Source organism: Taudactylus pleione, unplaced genomic scaffold (genome assembly GCF_031769625.1).
Source record: "Taudactylus pleione unplaced genomic scaffold, aTauple2 ptg000134l, whole genome shotgun sequence".
In the NCBI taxonomy this organism is placed as follows: Eukaryota; Metazoa; Chordata; class Amphibia; order Anura; family Myobatrachidae; genus Taudactylus; species Taudactylus pleione.
The window spans coordinates 8,200,670-8,220,360 of NW_028284536.1; the positions used below are offsets into that span (position 1 = coordinate 8,200,670).

At 51.4% G+C, this 19,691-nt stretch overlaps 1 protein-coding gene across 5 annotated transcripts; it reads left to right on the forward strand.

Annotated features, from left to right (window-relative positions):
- Positions 1 to 48: 48 nt before the first annotated feature.
- On the forward strand, positions 49 to 19,147 carry LOC148523430 (zinc finger protein 425-like). 5 transcript variants are annotated; one of them, XM_088473319.1, is made up of 8 exons: positions 51 to 164; positions 6,163 to 6,282; positions 10,120 to 10,246; positions 13,943 to 14,026; positions 14,368 to 14,475; positions 14,772 to 14,864; positions 17,172 to 17,246; positions 18,040 to 19,147. In XM_088473319.1, exons 2-8 carry the CDS (start codon positions 6,265 to 6,267, stop codon positions 18,822 to 18,824), a joined length of 1,290 nt encoding a protein of 429 aa, XP_088329445.1. In that variant the 5' UTR covers positions 51 to 164; positions 6,163 to 6,264; the 3' UTR covers positions 18,825 to 19,147. The 5 variants fall into 5 exon arrangements, with proteins under 5 accessions (XP_088329449.1, XP_088329445.1, XP_088329448.1 ...); XM_088473322.1 differs by having other exon boundaries at positions 53 to 164; positions 13,943 to 14,023; XM_088473324.1 differs by lacking the exon at positions 51 to 164 and adding an exon at positions 189 to 215 and having other exon boundaries at positions 13,943 to 14,023.
- The last annotated feature ends 544 nt before the right edge of the window (positions 19,148 to 19,691 follow it).

Genomic DNA, 19,691 nt, shown 5'->3' on the forward strand with positions numbered 1-19,691 from the left:
TGTAGTACTGCGCATGCGCGGACGTGGTTCAGGCACTGCGCATGCGCGGCGACCGGCTGTATGTTGCGCATGCGCGGCTGTAGTGAGAGGAGTAGACGCATGCGCAGTGCGGTGGCTGCGGTTCCTCAGCTCCTGTGATTCTGCGAAGCCGAGACCGGAGCCCGGTGAGAGCAGGAGACCGTGACCGGGGAGTGACGTCATGTAACGTGTGTCCTGTGTGTATAGCTCCCCCACTGCCAGCCGGGCATGCTGGTACCTGTGGTTCCTCCACCGCTGGGCTCAGCCTGGTATAGGAGTGAGAGATAGTGCTGTACTATGAGGGTCCTGACAGCCGGGCATGCTGGTACCTGTGGTTCCACCACCGCTGGGCTCAGTCTGGTATAGGAGTTAGAGATAGTGCTGCACTGTGAGGCTCCTGACAGCCGGGCATGCTGGTACCTGTGGTTCCCCCACCGCTGGGCTCAGTCTGGTATAGGAGTGAGAGATAGTGCTGTACTATGAGGGTCCTGACAGCCAGGCATGCTGGTACCTGTGGTTCCACCACCGCTGGGCTCAGCCTGGTATAGGAGTGAGAGATAGTGCTGTACTATGAGGGTCTTGACAGCCAGGCATGCTGGTACCTGTGGTTCCACCACCGCTGGGCTCAGCCTGGTATAGGAGTGAGAGATAGTGCTGTACTATGAGGGTCTTGACAGCCAGTCATGCCATAGTCACCTCTTCTCTTCTTGTCTCTCCATCGTTCCCTCCTTTTTTCGCCCCTCTATCGTCACCTCTTCTCGCCTCTCTTTCGTCACATCCTCTTCTTTTCGTCTCTCCATCATTACCACCTCTCCACTTTTTGCCTCCCCATTTTCGCCTCTCCATCGTCACCTCCTCTTCTCTTCTCGCCTCTCCATCGTCATCTAGTCTTCTCTTTTGTCCTCTCCGTCATCTCCTCTCCTCTTTTCTCCTTTCCATCGTCACCTCCTCTCCTCTTTTCTCCTCTCCATCGTCACCTCCTCTCCTCTTTTCTCCTCTCCATCGTCACCTCCTCTCCTCTTTTCTCCTCTCCATCCTCACCTCCTCTTCTCTTTTCTCCTCTCCATCGTTACCTCCTCTTCTCTTTTCTCCTCTCCATCCTCACCTCCTCTCCTCTTTTCTCCTCTCCATCCTCACCTCCTCTTTTCTCCTCTCCATCCTCACCTCCTCTCCTCTTTTCTCCTCTCCATCCTCACCTCCTCTCCTCTTTTCTCCTCTCCATCCTCACCTCCTCTCCTCTTTTCTCCTCTCCATCCTCACCTCCTCTTTTCTCCTCTCCATCCTCACCTCCTCTCCTCTTTTCTCCTCTCCATCCTCACCTTCTCTTTTCTCCTCTCCATCCTCACCTCCTCTCCATCCTCACCTTCTCTTTTCTCCTCTCCATCCTCACCTTCTCTTTTCTCCTCTCCATCCTCACCTCCTCTCCTCTTTTCTCCTCTCCATCGTCACCCCCTCTCCTCTTTTCTCCTCTCCATCGTCACCTCCTCTTCTCTTTTCTCCTCTCCATCGTCACCTCCTCTCCTCTTTTCTCCTCTCCATCGTCACCTCCTCTCCTCTTTTCTCCTCTCCATCGTCACCTCCTCTTCTCATTTCTCTTCTCCATTGTCACCTCCTCTCCTCTTTTCTCCTCTCCATCGTCACCTCCTCTTTTCTCCTCTCCATCGTCACCTCCTCTTCTCTTTTCTCCTCTCCATTGTCACCTCCTCTTCTCTTTTCTCCTCTCCATCCTCACCTTCTCTTCTCTTTTCTCCTCTCCATTGTCACCTCATCTTCTCTTTTCTCCTCTCCATCCTCACCTCCTCTTCTCTTTTCTCCTCTCCTTCCTCACCTCCTCTTCTCTTTTCTCCTCTCCATCGTCACCTCCTCTTCTCTTTTCTCCTCTCCATCCTCACCCCCTCTCCTCTTTTCTCCTCTCCATCCTCACCTCATCTTTTCTCCTCTCCATCCTCACATCCTCTCCTCTTTTTTCCTCTCCATCCTCACCTCCTCTCCTCTTTTCTCCTCTCCATCCTCACCTCCTCTTTTCTCCTCTCCATCCTCACCTCCTCTGCTCTTTTCTCCTCTCCATCCTCACCTTCTCTTTTCTCCTCTCCATCGTCACCTCCTCTTCTCTTTTCTCCTCTCCATCCTCACCTTCTCTTTTCTCCTCTCCATCCTCACCTCCTCTCCTCTTTTCTCCTCTCCATCCTCACCTTCTCTTTTCTCCTCTCCATCCTCACCTCCTCTCCTCTTTTCTCCTCTCCATCGTCACCCCCTCTCCTCTTTTCTCCTCTCCATCGTCACCTCCTCTCCTCTTTTCTCCTCTCCATCGTCACCTCCTCTCCTCTTTTCTCCTCTCCATCGTCACCTCCTCTCCTCTTTTCTCCTCTCCATCGTCACCTCCTCTCCTCTTTTCTCCTCTCCATCCTCACCCCCTCTCCTCTTTTCTCCTCTCCATCCTCACCTCCTCTCCTCTTTTCTCCTCTCCATCCTCACCACCTCTCCTCTTTTCTCCTCTCCATCCTCACCCCCTCTCCTCTTTTCTCCTCTCCATCCTCACCTCCTCTTTTCTCCTCTCCATCCTCACCCCCTCTCCTCTTTTCTCCTCTCCATCGTCACCTCCTCTCCTCTTTTCTCCTCTCCATCGTCACCTCCTCTCCTCTTTTCTTCTCTCCATCGTCACCCCCTCTCCTCTTTTCTCCTCTCCATCGTCACCTCCTCTCCTCTCTTCTCCTCTCCATCGTCACCTCCTCTCCTCTCTTCTCCTCTCCATCCTCTCCTCCTCTCCTCTTTTCTCCTCTCCATCCTCACCTCCTCTCCTCTCTTCTCCTCTTCATCCTCACCTCCTCTCTTCTCCTCTCCATCCTAACCTCCTCTCCTCTTTTCTCCTCTCCATCCTCACCTCCTCTCCTCTTTTCTCCTCTCCATCCTCACCCCCTCTCCTCTTTTCTCCTCTCCATCCTCACCTCCTCTCCTCTTTTCTCCTCTCCATCCTCACCCCCTCTCCTCTTTTCTCCTCTCCATCGTCACCTCCTCTCCTCTTTTCTCCTCTCCATCGTCATCTAGTCTTCTCTTTTGTCCTCTCCGTCATCTCCTCTCCTCTTTTCTCCTTTCCATCGTCACCTACACTTCTCATTTCTCTTCTCCATTGTCACCTCCTCTCCTCTTTTCTCCTCTCCATCGTCACCTCCTCTCCTCTTTTCTCCTCTCCATCGTCACCTCCTCTCCTCTTTTCTCCTCTCCATCCTCACCTCCTCTTCTCTTTTCTCCTCTCCATCGTTACCTCCTCTTCTCTTTTCTCCTCTCCATCCTCACCTCCTCTCTTTTCTCCTCTCCATCCTCACCTCCTCTTTTCTCCTCTCCATCCTCACCTCCTCTCCTCTTTTCTCCTCTCCATCCTCACCTCCTCTCCTCTTTTCTCCTCTCCATCCTCACCTCCTCTCCTCTTTTCTCCTCTCCATCCTCACCTCCTCTTTTCTCCTCTCCATCCTCACCTCCTCTCCTCTTTTCTCCTCTCCATCCTCACCTTCTCTTTTCTCCTCTCCATCCTCACCTCCTCTCCATCCTCACCTTCTCTTTTCTCCTCTCCATCCTCACCTTCTCTTTTCTCCTCTCCATCCTCACCTCCTCTCCTCTTTTCTCCTCTCCATCGTCACCCCCTCTCCTCTTTTCTCCTCTCCATCGTCACCTCCTCTTCTCTTTTCTCCTCTCCATCGTCACCTCCTCTCCTCTTTTCTCCTCTCCATCGTCACCTCCTCTCCTCTTTTCTCCTCTCCATCGTCACCTCCTCTTCTCATTTCTCTTCTCCATTGTCACCTCCTCTCCTCTTTTCTCCTCTCCATCGTCACCTCCTCTTTTCTCCTCTCCATCGTCACCTCCTCTTCTCTTTTCTCCTCTCCATTGTCACCTCCTCTTCTCTTTTCTCCTCTCCATCCTCACCTTCTCTTCTCTTTTCTCCTCTCCATTGTCACCTCATCTTCTCTTTTCTCCTCTCCATCCTCACCTCCTCTTCTCTTTTCTCCTCTCCTTCCTCACCTCCTCTTCTCTTTTCTCCTCTCCATCGTCACCTCCTCTTCTCTTTTCTCCTCTCCATCCTCACCCCCTCTCCTCTTTTCTCCTCTCCATCCTCACCTCATCTTTTCTCCTCTCCATCCTCACATCCTCTCCTCTTTTTTCCTCTCCATCCTCACCTCCTCTCCTCTTTTCTCCTCTCCATCCTCACCTCCTCTTTTCTCCTCTCCATCCTCACCTCCTCTGCTCTTTTCTCCTCTCCATCCTCACCTTCTCTTTTCTCCTCTCCATCGTCACCTCCTCTTCTCTTTTCTCCTCTCCATCCTCACCTTCTCTTTTCTCCTCTCCATCCTCACCTCCTCTCCTCTTTTCTCCTCTCCATCCTCACCTTCTCTTTTCTCCTCTCCATCCTCACCTCCTCTCCTCTTTTCTCCTCTCCATCGTCACCCCCTCTCCTCTTTTCTCCTCTCCATCTTCACCTCCTCTCCTCTTTTCTCCTCTCCATCGTCACCTCCTCTCCTCTTTTCTCCTCTCCATCGTCACCTCCTCTCCTCTTTTCTCCTCTCCATCGTCACCTCCTCTCCTCTTTTCTCCTCTCCATCCTCACCCCCTCTCCTCTTTTCTCCTCTCCATCCTCACCTCCTCTCCTCTTTTCTCCTCTCCATCCTCACCACCTCTCCTCTTTTCTCCTCTCCATCCTCACCCCCTCTCCTCTTTTCTCCTCTCCATCCTCACCTCCTCTTTTCTCCTCTCCATCCTCACCCCCTCTCCTCTTTTCTCCTCTCCATCGTCACCTCCTCTCCTCTTTTCTCCTCTCCATCGTCACCTCCTCTCCTCTTTTCTTCTCTCCATCGTCACCCCCTCTCCTCTTTTCTCCTCTCCATCGTCACCTCCTCTCCTCTCTTCTCCTCTCCATCGTCACCTCCTCTCCTCTCTTCTCCTCTCCATCCTCTCCTCCTCTCCTCTTTTCTCCTCTCCATCCTCACCTCCTCTCCTCTCTTCTCCTCTTCATCCTCACCTCCTCTCTTCTCCTCTCCATCCTAACCTCCTCTCCTCTTTTCTCCTCTCCATCCTCACCTCCTCTCCTCTTTTCTCCTCTCCATCCTCACCCCCTCTCCTCTTTTCTCCTCTCCATCCTCACCTCCTCTCCTCTTTTCTCCTCTCCATCCTCACCCCCTCTCCTCTTTTCTCCTCTCCATCGTCACCTCCTCTCCTCTTTTCTCCTCTCCATCGTCACCTCCTCTCCTCTTTTCTCCTCTCCATCGTCACCTCCTCTCCTCTTTTCTCCTCTCCATCGTCACCTCCTCTCCTCTCTTCTCCTCTCCATCGTCACCTCCTCTCCTCTCTTCTCCTCTCCATCGTCACCTCCTCTCCTCTCTTCTCCTCTCCATCCTCACCTCCTCTCCTCTTTTCTCCTCTCCATCCTCACCTCCTCTCCTCTTTTCTCCTCTTCATCCTCACCTCCTCTCCTCTTTTCTCCTCTCCATCCTCACCTCCTCTCCTCTTTTCTCCTCTCCATCGTCACCTCCTCTCTTCTCCTCTCCATCGTCACCTCCTCTCTCTTCTCCTCTCCATCCTCACCTCCTCTCCTCTTTTCTCCTCACCTCCTCTCCTCTTTTCTCCTCTCCATCGTCACCTCCGCCTCTTGCTTGCCGCCTTTTCTCTCCGCTGGCAGAGGGAGAGTATGTTGAGAGAAGGTTTGTGAGAATGGATCTTACTGCGTTGAACCTTGCGCTTTTGAGTCTATGATTGCTGCAGTTGTGGAGCATTATTACCAGGGCATGTACACCACAAAGGACTGCTACATGGTATTGTCACATGTAATGGGGGCACATTCTTCCTGGCACCCAGTTGCCCCTGCTTGACTCTTCCATTCTGTGATCAGTGTGACACTGTCCACACACAAAGCGATATCTGTGTATTATCCTATTATTACCATGTCTGTTACTCCGCGACGGGTGCATATTGTTTGGGCGGGCTGGTAAAGCTGGTCATTAGAGGAGGGGACTGTGTGGGGGCTGAGTAGACCTGCTCTGTATGTGACGCAGATGCCTGGATCTGGCCAGTTTGGCCTTCCATGTAGCGATTACTGTGTGTGTATAACGGGGTGTAGAACCTGGCAAGTGACCTGCTATTACTGCTCTTGTCCTCTAGGTGGTGCTATCTGCCGCCCTGGCTTTATCTTGCGTGCTCGTTTCTGACCCTAGAAGCTCAGAGAAGAGGCTGTGGAGTCAGGAACCGATCAGGCGATTGAAGATGAATTCATCTCAGCGGGTAGGTTACCAAACCGCGTGCGCTGTTCTCCAGCACCATTACATGCGTCTGACTAGCTGTGTACACCTAGAACGTTACATGCGAGGGACACCATTTCCTGAAGTCCAGAGAGACGTGATACAGAGAACTGCGCCCCCCACAGACTGAATTGTTGCTTTACTCCTCTCATCACTACATTGTACACCGGTGATCCTCACCCTTTCTCAACTGGAGGCATACTAACACGATGTGGCGTGCGCGACCTATGGAAATACATACACATTGGCCTCCACATAAAAAAAATCAATAAAACACGCTACATTGGCCTCCACAGGAATAAAACACACTACATTGGCCTCCTCGGGAATAAAACACACTACATTGGTCCATACAGGAATAAAACACAGTACATTGGCCTCCACAGGAATAAAACACACATACATTGGCCTCCACAGGAATAACACACTACATTGGCCTCCACAGGAATAAAACACACACTACATTGGCCTCCACAGGAATAAAACACACTACATTGGCCTCCACAGGAATAAAACACACTACATTGGCCTCCTCGGGAATAAAACACACTACATTGGCCTCCACAGGAATAAAACACACATACATTGGCCTCCACAGGAATAACACACACTACATTGGCCTCCACAGGAATAAAACACACTACATTGGCCTCCTCAGGAATAAAACACACTACATTGGCCTCTTCAGGAATAACACACACTACATTGGCCCCCACAGGAATAACACACACTACATTGGTCCATACAGGAATAATACACACTACATTGGCCTCCTCAGGAATAAAACACACTACATTGGCCTCCTCAGGAATAAAACACACTACATTGGTCCATACAGGAATAAAACACACTACATTGGCCTCCTCAGGAATAAAACACACTACATTGGCCCCCACAGGAATAAAACACACTACATTGGCCCCCACAGGAATAAAACACACTACATTGGTCCATACAGGAATAAAACACACTACATTGGCCTCCTCAGGAATAAAACACACTACATTGGCCTCCTCAGGAATAAAACACACTACATTGGCCTCCTCAGGAATAACACACACTACATTGGTCCATACAGGAATAAAACACACTACATTGGCCTCCTCAGGAATAACACACACTACATTGGTCCATACAGGAATAAAACACAGTACATTGGCCTCCTCAGGAATAAAACACACTACATTGGCCTCCACAGGAATAACACACACTACATTGGTCCATACAGGAATAAAACACATTACATTGGCCTCCTCAGGAATAAAACACACTACATTGGCCTCCACAGTAATAAAACACACTACATTGACCTCCACAGGAATAACACACACTACATTGGTCCATACAGGAATAAAACACACTACATTGGCCTCCTCAGGAATAACACACACTACATTGGCCTCCACAGTAATAAAACACACTACATTGGTCCATACAGGAATAAAACACACTACATTGGCCTCCACAGGAATAAAACACACTACATTGGCCTCCACAGGAATAAAACACACTACATTGGCCTCCACAGGAATAAAACACACTACATTGGCCCCCACAGGAATAAAACACACTACATTGGCCTCCGCAGGAATGACACACACTACATTGGTCCATACAGGAATAAAACACAGTACATTGGCCTCCACAGGAATAAAACACAGTACATTGGCCTCCTCAGGAATAAAACACACTACATTGGCCTCCACAGGAATAACACACACTACATTGGTCCATACAGGAATAAAACACAGTACATTGGCCTCCTCAGGAATAAAACACACTACATTGGCCTCCACAGTAATAAAACACACTACATTGGCCTCCACAGGAATAACACACACTACATTGGTCCATACAGGAATAAAACACACTACATTGGCCTCCTCAGGAATAAAACACACTACATTGGTCCATACAGGAATAAAACACACTACATTGGCCTCCTCAGGAATAAAACACACTACATTGGCCCCCACAGGAATAAAACACACTACATTGGCCCCCACAGGAATAAAACACACTACATTGGTCCATACAGGAATAAAACACACTACATTGGCCTCCTCAGGAATAAAACACACTACATTGGCCTCCTCAGGAATAAAACACACTACATTGGCCTCCTCAGGAATAACACACACTACATTGGTCCATACAGGAATAAAACACACTACATTGGCCTCCTCAGGAATAACACACACTACATTGGTCCATACAGGAATAAAACACAGTACATTGGCCTCCTCAGGAATAAAACACACTACATTGGCCTCCACAGGAATAACACACACTACATTGGTCCATACAGGAATAAAACACATTACATTGGCCTCCTCAGGAATAAAACACACTACATTGGCCTCCACAGTAATAAAACACACTACATTGACCTCCACAGGAATAACACACACTACATTGGTCCATACAGGAATAAAACACACTACATTGGCCTCCTCAGGAATAACACACACTACATTGGCCTCCACAGTAATAAAACACACTACATTGGTCCATACAGGAATAAAACACACTACATTGGCCTCCACAGGAATAAAACACACTACATTGGCCTCCACAGGAATAAAACACACTACATTGGCCTCCACAGGAATAAAACACACTACATTGGCCCCCACAGGAATAAAACACACTACATTGGCCTCCGCAGGAATGACACACACTACATTGGTCCATACAGGAATAAAACACAGTACATTGGCCTCCACAGGAATAAAACACAGTACATTGGCCTCCTCAGGAATAAAACACACTACATTGGCCTCCACAGGAATAACACACACTACATTGGTCCATACAGGAATAAAACACAGTACATTGGCCTCCTCAGGAATAAAACACACTACATTGGCCTCCACAGTAATAAAACACACTACATTGGCCTCCACAGGAATAACACACACTACATTGGTCCATACAGGAATAAAACACACTACATTGGCCTCCTCAGGAATAACACACACTACATTGGTCCCCACAGGAATAAAACACAGTACATTGGCCTCCACAGGAATAAAACACACTACATTGGCCTCCACAGGAATAACACACACTACATTGGTCCATACAGGAATAAAACACAGTACATTGGCCTCCTCAGGAATAAAACACACTACATTGGCCTCCACAGTAATAAAACACACTACATTGGCCTCCACAGGAATAACACACACTACATTGGTCCATACAGGAATAAAACACACTACATTGGCCTCCACAGGAATAAAACACACTACATTGGCCTCCACAGGAATAAAATACACTACATTGGCCTCCACAGGAATAAAACACACTACATTGGCCCCCACAGGAATAAAACACACTACATTGGTCCATACAGGAATAAAACACACTACATTGGTCCATACAGGAATAAAACACACTACATTGGCCTCCACAGGAATAAAACACACTACATTGGCCTCCTCAGGAATAAACCATACTACATTGGCCTCCACAGTAATAGAACACACTACATTGGCCTCCACAGAAAAAAAACAAATTGCTCCCCTCAGAAAACACAATCGCATTGTTAGGCCACACAGAATAAATATAAACCACATCAATTCCCACACACCTACCTGTCAGTGCAGAGCTGTCAGCAGCGTGAGAGTGTGTGGGCAGTCCTGCGGACCCGGTATGGCGGGCTGGCTGGCAACGCGGCATGTGCGACCTGTGATGTCACGCCGCCACGTAAAGCGGAACCCCGCCCGGAGAGTGTTAATTACAGCAAGCAGGTTTTTGCTATTGAGCCCCTATCTCAGTTTGCGGGTGACATTGGCGCCCTTGTGTCTCCCCTTAGGCTGTGGTGTCCTTTACAGACGTGGCCGCGTCATTCACAGAGGAGGAGTGGGATATCCTGGAGGAGTGGCAGCGCGATCTGTACGGGAATGTGATGCGGGAGATACACAACGTTCTGCTGGATCTAGGTGGGAGATTCTCTGCTGCTGGCAATGGAGCCTCCACACAAATTCATCATTAATAGTTATTATTATCATCATCATTATTATTATCATCGTCATTATTACTATCATTATTATTAGTATTATCATTATTATCATTATTACTATCAGTATTATTATTATTATCATTATTACTATCATCATTATTAGTATTATCATTATTACTATCAGTATTATTAATTATTATTATCATTATTACTATCAGTATTATTATTATTATTATTATCCTTTATATGGCACCACAAGGGCTCCGCAGCGTCTAACAAAGTACGTAACAGACGCAATATGAACAAAACAAGTAAACAGCGACTTACAGTACAGAACATTGCAGGGCATGGTATATAACATTGCAGCATCAGCAGTCATAGGGGCAGATTCAGCAAGGCGATCGCGGTAGCAATTGCGCACGTATTTCTGCCGCGAAGGTATGCTGATATGTGCAATTGCAAAGCACTCTCACGGACAACATGCAGGCGCCCACTTCCCCTCTCGCACATCCGTAATACATTGCAATCCAACCAGAACATCAGTAACATGGAGGTACATCGGAGCCACTCGCACATTTACAGCCGGTCTGACCTTACCACTAATCCGCTAACTTTCCTGCGCGCAGTGAGAGCTCAGGCTGCGTATGCCGTCACAGTGGCTAATTTATGCACGCCCCTGCAACGGCGTTCAAACACACTGACACGCCTGCGTTACTCCGATCACTCTCCCGTCACCACCCCCAAAAGGTGCTTCCTGTCAATCACTCTGCGATGGGTAGTCACAGTCCCGATCGTAGTGTCCGGTTCGCACATGCGCACTGCGATGCATGTGCAATAGTCGGCCATCTGCGTACGCTTTAGCATTTGCGATCCTTGCTGAATCCTAGTACCCAAATATGCAGCAGGGCGGCAGAACCCAAGGGTTAGGTGCTGCTGTAGGCAATGGGAAGGTGATAATGGCATAAGTGAGGGAAGAAAGAGCGCATGGAGGAGGGCCCTGCTCATGAGAGCTTACATTCTAACGGGGAGGGGCAGACAGACTGGTGACACAGAGGGGGGAGACGGTGAGTATGGGACATAGGGTTAGGATGACAGCTAACCGGCTTTGATAAAGAGATGGGTCTTGAGAGCCCATTTTAAGTTTTGTGGAGAGTCTGAGAGGGAGAGAGTTCCAGAGGAAAGGTGCAGCACGGGGAAAATCTTAAAGGCGGGAGTGGGAGAACGTAATCAATTGCGTGGGGAGGCGGCAAACATTTGTGGAGCAAAGTGGGCGGGCAGGAGTGTGGAGGGAGATGAGGCCAGAGATGTAAATGGGAGAGGATTGGGTGAGCCTGAGGAGTATGAATTGGGACCTGAAGGGGGAGGGGAGCCAGTGTAGGGCTTGCAGGAGGGGGGGAGGCAGATGTAGAACGTTTGGAGAGGAAGATGAGCCGAGCAACAGCATTGAGGACAGATTGAAGTGGAGAGAGGTAGGAGACAGTGAGGTCAGATAAGAGGAGGTTGCTGAAGAGGACCAGTGAGTGGATGAGGGTCTTAGTTGCCTCCAGGGAGAGAACAGATAGTCTAATTCTGGAAATATATCTGAGATGGAAGCTGCAGGACTGTGAGATATGTGTGATATGAAGGAGAAGGAGGAGTCCAGGACAACTCCAAGACAGCACACTAGGGGGCTAGAGCAGATAGTTGTGCTGCCAAGGGATAAAGAAATTGTGAGAAGTGAGGTTATTTGGGAAGGTGGGAAGATGATCAGCTCAGACCTAGACCTCTTAAGTTTAATACAGTGCCGGGTCATCCAGGAACAGATATCAGAGAGAGGGGGGAGAGGTCAGGGGAGGAGAGGGAGATCTGACTCATCAGCATAGAGATGATATTTGAGGACAAAGGAGCTGGTGAGCTTACCTAAGGATGATGTATAAAGGGAGAATAGAAGAGGTCCAAGAGCAAGACCTTCGGTGACATTTACTGGTAGAGGAAGTGACGTGGAGCCATGAGAAGAGACAGAAAGAATGGTCAGAGAGGTAGACCAAGGGAATGAAGGATTTGCAGGAGAGGGTGGTCCACAGTGTCAATAGCAGTAGAGAGGTCGAGAAGAATGAGCAGAGAGAAGTAGCCCTTGTATTTGGCGGCAAGAGGTCATTACTGACTTTAGTGAGGGTAGTTTTAGTGGAGTGGAGAGGACAGAAACCAACTGGAATGGGTCAGGCAGGAAGTTGGAGGAAAGAAAGGCAGTAATGCTGGGTACACACGTAAAGATTTTCTGTCCAACCATCCAACTAGATGATTGGTTGGAATGAAAATCTGGTAAGGGATGAAAGCAAATGACAATCAGCAATTTGCTCCCAAACACCGGAAAATGGACAAAAACTGTTGTTTGAACAAATTGTTTAGATCAAACATTTAACAAACTTGTCTGACGCCATTTTCATCTGTTTTCTGGCATTTAGGAGCAAATTGCTGATCATCAGTTACTCCCATACATTACCAGATTTTCATTCCAACCAATCAACTAGTTGGATGGTTGGACAGAAGATCTTTACGTGTGTACCCAGCTTAAGGCAGTTGTAGACAATCTGCTTAAGGTGTTCGAAGGCAAATGGGAGAGAGATGGATCAGTAATTAGAGAGTGTGTCAGGAGCAAGGGTGGGTTTTTTGAGAATAGGGGAGACAAGCACATGCTTGAATGCAGAGAGGACAGTGCCTGATGTGAGGGAGAGATGGACAGGATGGGAACAGGCATCGGAGGAGGCTGGAGGGGATAGGGTAAGGGGGGAGGACCTTTATGAGGGCCATGACTTCATCTCCTGACACTGTCAGAGTGGGTAAAATTAATTGGGAGGATGGGGAGAGGCAGGCCGGGAAAGGAGAGTATGGGGCGAAGAAGAGTCTCTAGTGGGATTTGATGTCCTGACAGTTGGATTAAGTTTTGGATCTGCAGTGGGTTTGGTGAAGTCAAAGCCAGAGAGGAAGTTAAAAGTGGAGAAGAGACAACGGGGGTCTGAGGATTGGGAGGAGATGAGGGTCTTGATATTAGACTGTTTAGAGAGAGAGAGAGCGGTAGTGTAGGGTGAGAGCATAGCTGAAATGGGAGAAGTCGGCATTGGAGCACAATGTCTTCCACTGACGCGCGGTGGCACGTGAGCACGTTTGCAGGTATCTGGTGCGTTTGGAATGCCAGGGTTGAGGTGTGGACCTGCAAGGGTGAGTAGTGTCCGCCGGAGGTACAGAGTCTAGAGCAGCAATAAGGGAGGCATGGTATAGGGAAGCTGCTTGGTCGGGGCAGGAGAGAGAGAGATTGGGGGAGAGAAGCGAGTCGGGCAGGGAGGATAAGGATACGGTGTCGGCAGCCTCGAGGTTGCGCTTGGTTATGGTGGCCTGGGGAGGTGTTGAGGGGTAAGTTAGAAGGAAGAAGATGATGGTCAGAGATGGTCACACTCTCCCTCACGTTGATACTAGTACACCCGTCTCTGCCATCCTGATGTAGGTGTGCCAGTCAGTGCTCTCAGTAGCCATCGGGGCTGTTTGGTAGGCGAATTGGTCTTTAGAGAGGCCGAGGTCTGAGAATGACTCCGGAGAGGTTTCGTGCGTTGGAGAGTTAGACATATAACAATGTGTTCGGATGGACATATATCTGTATTATCCCTGCACCTGTTACTTACACCTCCGCTCCTCTCCCCAGGGTACCGCATTGAAAACTCGGAGGTTCTTTTCCGGATTATAAGTGAGGATGAGCCCAGTAAACGTGGTCACTCCCAGGAAGGTAGCAGCTGTCTCTATATGTTACATAGATATTACATGTCTCATATAATGCATTATTAGATGGTGTAATACAGACGTACAAAGATAACCCTACAACAAGCTATACCTCTTCACACTCTCCCTCTGCCACACTTCATTCCCACGAATCTTTGTCTGAGAGACCCTCTGTTACAGCCCCCCCCCCGCCACCACTTGTGCCTTCATGCTCCCTCCTGGCCTCGCTCCAGCCTCCCTTTGTGTTTGCCTCTTGCTCCTCCGTTCTGTCACGCTTCCCTTGTTCCTTGCTCTGTTTTCCCCAGCAGCTCGTCCGTCAGGACTCACACAGATTTGTATTTTGGAGTGCAGGGTCCGGACCGGACATTATGCTGAGGATAAATTACCAGGGTCCCGGGGCCACTTCCAGCGACCCAGAGGATTCGGGAGAAGTGTCACGGATTATAAAGACAGAGAGTGGTGAGTGAGCTGTTAGCACTCTGTGCTGCTGTGAGTGTTGCTCCTTGTCTGTAGTAGTGGGGGACTAGTTGCTCTGCAGGTAACTGTGTATAAGGTGCTGTGATGCAGAGCAACCAATCAGATGTTTCTTCCTAATCCATAATGGAAACCGACAATGTCCTTTCATAAACCCCCTATTGTGTCTCTGCCAGAGACTAACGGGAACATCCCACTTTCTTGTGTTTCACCATCACACGTCCCCCATGTATTAGCGACATCGTGTACAGAGCTGTGTGTTCTGTATCTCTCCATATTAGATTTCCTCCCGAACACTAAGCAGGAAGATGTGTGTGATGCCGGCCTTCCCTGCATGTCCCAGGAACAGGACAACACCCAGTTCCCAATCCCAGGTACGAGACCGATTGTGTCCTGCACACCCCAGCCCCGTCTGCCTGCCAGTCTACTCCAGATTTTCCGAGCTCCATTTGTGCGCCCATTCATGTCCTGCACTCCGAGGCCTGGCTGTGTGACCGAGCACGCTCTGCACTCCGTGGCCCGGCTGTGTGACCGAGCACGCTCTGCACTCCGTGGCCCGGCTGTGTGACCGAGCACGCTCTGCACTCCGTGGCCCGGCTGTGTGACCGAGCACGCTCTGCACTCCGTGGCCCGGCTGTGTGACCGAGCACGCTCTGCACTCCGTGGCCCGGCTGTGTGACCGAGCACGCTCTGCACTCCGTGGCCCGGCTGTGTGACCGAGCACGCTCTGCACTCCGTGGCCCGGCTGTGTGACCGAGCACGCTCTGCACTCCGTGGCCCGGCTGTGTGACCGAGCACGCTCTGCACTCCGTGGCCCGGCTGTGTGACCGAGCACGCTCTGCACTCCGTGGCCCGGCTGTGTGACCGAGCACGCTCTGCACTCCGTGGCCCGGCTGTGTGACCGAGCACGCTCTGCACTCCGTGGCCCGGCTGTGTGACCGAGCACGCTCTGCACTCCGTGGCCCGGCTGTGTGACCGAGCACGCTCTGCACTCCGTGGCCCGGCTGTGTGACCGAGCACGCTCTGCACTCCGTGGCCCGGCTGTGTGACCGAGCACGCTCTGCACTCCGTGGCCCGGCTGTGTGACCGAGCACGCTCTGCACTCCGTGGCCCGGCTGTGTGACCGAGCACGCTCTGCACTCTGTGGCCCGGCTGTGGGACCGATCATGTCCTGCACTCCGAGGCCCAGCTGCGTGACCGAGCACGCTCTGCACTCCGTGGCCCGTCTGTGTGACCAAACACATTCTGTACTCTGTGTCCTGGCTGTGGGACTGATATCATGTCCTGCACTCCCTAGCCCGGCTGTGGGGCCGATCATGTCCTGCACTCCCTAGCCCTGGCTGTGGGACCGATCATGTCCTGCACTCCCTAGCCACGGCTGTGGGACCGATCATGTCCTGCACTCCCTAGCCCTGGCTGTGGGACCGATCATGTCCTGCACTCCGAGCCCCGGCTGTGGGACCGATCATGTCCTGCACTCCCTAGCCACGGCTGTGGGACCGATCATGTCCTGCACTCCCTAGCCCTGGCTGTGGGACCGATCATGTCCTGCACTCCGAGCCCCGGCTGTGGGACCGATCATGTCCTGCACTCCCTAGCCCGGGCTGTGGGACCGATCATGTCCTGCACTCCCTAGCCCTGGCTGTGGGACCGAACATGTCCTGCACTCCCTAGCCCTGGCTGTGGGACCGATCATGTCCTGCTCTCCTGAATTCCAGTTATGTGCCTGATTGTGTCCTGCACTCCCTTTCTGCAGTTCTGCTCCCAGTCCCGTCCTGCACTCCAAAGCTCCAGCAGCACAGCCCATCAAGTCCTGCATTCCCTAGCTCCAGTAGCGCACCCGGTAGTGTCCTGCATTCCCTAGCTCCAGTAGCGCACCCGGTAGTGTCCTGCATTCCCTAGCTCCAGTAGCGCACCCGGTAGTGTCCTGCATTCCCTAGCTCCAGTAGCGCACCCGGTAGTGTCCTGCATTCCCTAGCTCCAGTAGCGCACCCGGTAGTGTCCTGCATTCCCTAGCTCCAGTAGCGCACCCGGTAGTGTCCTGCATTCCCTAGCTCCAGTAGCGCACCCGGTAGTGTCCTGCATTCCCTAGCTCCAGTAGCGCACCCGGTAGTGTCCTGCATTCCCTAGCTCCAGTAGCGCACCCGGTAGTGTCCTGCATTCCCTAGCTCCAGTAGCGCACCCGGTAGTGTCCTGCATTCCCTAGCTCCAGTAGCGCACCCGGTAGTGTCCTGCATTCCCTAGCTCCAGTAGCGCACCCGGTAGTGTCCTGCATTCCCTAGCTCCAGTAGCGCACCCGGTAGTGTCCTGCATTCCCTAGCTCCAGTAGCGCACCCGGTAGTGTCCTGCATTCCCTAGCTCCAGTAGCGCACCCGGTAGTGTCCTGCATTCCCTAGCTCCAGTAGCGCACCCGGTAGTGTCCTGCATTCCCTAGCTCCAGTAGCGCACCCGGTAGTGTCCTGCATTCCCTAGCTCCAGTAGCGCACCCGGTAGTGTCCTGCATTCCCTAGCTCCAGTAGCGCACCCGGTAGTGTCCTGCATTCCCTAGCTCCAGTAGCGCACCCGGTAGTGTCCTGCACTCCAATCCCCACAGCCGTCTTTACATTCTCTAAGAGCCGTCCTTTGCAGTTGTGCGGTATGTTAGGGAGCTGCAGTCACAATCCCTCCTCTTGTGCTCCTAGGTCCCGTGCCTGGATCACCTTACAGTACTACAGTAAAGAAAGAGTCGGAGGACGTTGCAGACACCCAGGCGGCTGGTAAGAGCTGGTATCTGTTCTGACGTCATCGTTATGTTACACGCCCGCCCTGCTCCACTGCGCCATAGCAGCTAGCCATCATGTGTGTGCCACAGGTTTCGGTGCCAGGAAGATTTACTGCGCCTGGTGACTCCTTAAACATGTTATGGTATTAGTGGGGAATAATTCTGTAACTGGGGACCACACACATTCATTTTGCCACTGTAATTGGATCTGGTGCACCTTACACTACCGCGGCCTGCGCGGGACGGACGCTCCGGTCACTGTGTCACTACAGACGCTGGCTGCATTCAGCCTGTGCTGCACTGGGTATAATACCTTCCCCTGGGTATAATATCGTCCCCTCTCTGAGCTGTCGCTCCTGAGATCCATGACAGAGGGGGAGAGAGACCATTATTACAGCAGTGGCGCCGAGGTGGATACTGACATGTTTGGTCGACACACTGAGAAATGGGGAAATTGTCACCTATAAATGATTATTATTATTCTCTTACCCTGCAGTAAGAGAAGCGCAGAGATATAACTTGTAGGCGGCTGGACCTCTTCCTTCCTGTAATTGCAGTAACCTCCTCAGTGCACTTAAGGCCGCTACACACTAGACTATGTCGGCGACGTAGCGGGTACACACTAGACGATGTGCCCGATATGTCGTCCAGTCCGGCCAGATCGGACGACATATCGTCTAGTGTGTACCCGGCAATAGACAGCGAGGAAGGAGAAGGCGGTTTGAGGCCTGTAATGACTAGTCCCGATATTTACATTAACATAATGTTCTTCTTACTGTTCCTATCAGCTGGAGAAACCAACGCTGAGTGGAGACCCATCAAAACCAGACTGTTGCCCAAGAGCCCCAGCAGGCGAGACACCCCGGAGCCGCCCTGTAGAGAGAGGACGCGGAGACGCAAAGGGATCGCTCGGCAGATCAAGCCTGTAGCGGCGTTACACGATTCTGACCTGAACAAACAGACTGAGCCCAAAGAGACTGAGGGCCCCCGTCACCCGCGAGTCTTTGCCGAGTGTGAATCCAGCTTCGCTGGTGTAAAATTGCCCTTCCCTGCCACACACCAGGGGGACGAGGTGTACCCGTACTCTGCTTTCGCTAAAGGCTTCAGAGAAGACGCCCCGATCAGCTTTCACCAGCGGGGGCAGACCTTCATCATCTGCAGCGTGTGCGGGAAGACCTTCTGCAACAACTCCAGCTTCCAGGTCCACATGAGAACACACACGGGGGAGAGACCGTACAAGTGCACGGACTGCGAGAAGAGCTTCATCCGCACCTCCCACCTCAAGATCCATTTACGGACGCACACGGGCGAGAGGCCCTACAAGTGCTCGGAGTGTGAGAAGAGCTTCCGCGACAATTCCAGCTTCGCCCGACACCAGCGCATTCACACGGGCGAGAAGCCGTACCAGTGTTCCACGTGCGGGAAATATTTCCGCAAGAAGTCCAACCTGAAGGACCACCAGAGAACGCACACGGGGGAGAGGCCGTACAAGTGCAAACACTGCGACAAGAGCTTCCACCAGAAGTCCAACTTACGGGTCCACGAAAGAAACCACCACGCGGACGACAGCTGAGACTGCTCGGTGGTCTCTCATGGACAGAACCTGTCGTAGGAATGACCCCTCCGCTGTGCTCCTGTGTTCTGAGCAGGACTCCGGTGCGTGGTCTGTGCATGTCTCATGGAGAAGACGGACTCTTATAGGTGTGCGTAGACTAGGACGACCTTCTTACACCACAATAAATGACCGGCTTGTTTAGCGGACAGTGAGACTTGGGGCGCACCCACCTCAATAACTGAAATACTTCAGCTGTATTGTCTGCGAGGGTCACCAGGGATCTGTGTGGACAGAAAGAGGTTGATTCCTGCACCTTGTTGTACAAGAGCGTCAATAAATGTCCAAACATGATGCAGCTGCTGTACCTGGGGCTCTCTCCTCTGCAGTCACAGCAGCCAGTCATTGCTCATGTGAGTGCGACACTGAATGGGGGATTTAGGCCCTCATTCAGGGTCAATCGCTAGATACAAGCTGTCGCTCTGAATGAGCCGCTTGTTTTTTTTTAGTGTGGCCTCCTGGTCGCTAGCTAAGCTGTGGGTTACCACCCACAGCTCTAGCGAGCGACCAGGTTGCGACGAGACCCTAAGGTTGGGAGGGAGGGAGTGGAGGAGGGAAGGGGCGGCAACACAGGACGGCGCTGGGGGCAGCACAGCCTAGCGCCGGCCCTGGGTACAGACTAGTGATCGCCAGCCGCCGTTACCTATAGGCCTGCACATACACTGGCCACAAGGGGGTGCTAAGCGATGCATTCAGTACAAACCTGAGGGATTCCTTATGAGAATACTGCTCAGATATAAATGGCACAAGGATGGGGAAAGCAGGGAAGCTGATAGCAGGTCCCCCGTGTTTATGCTCCATGGCGGCATTCAATCCTTATCCTAATAT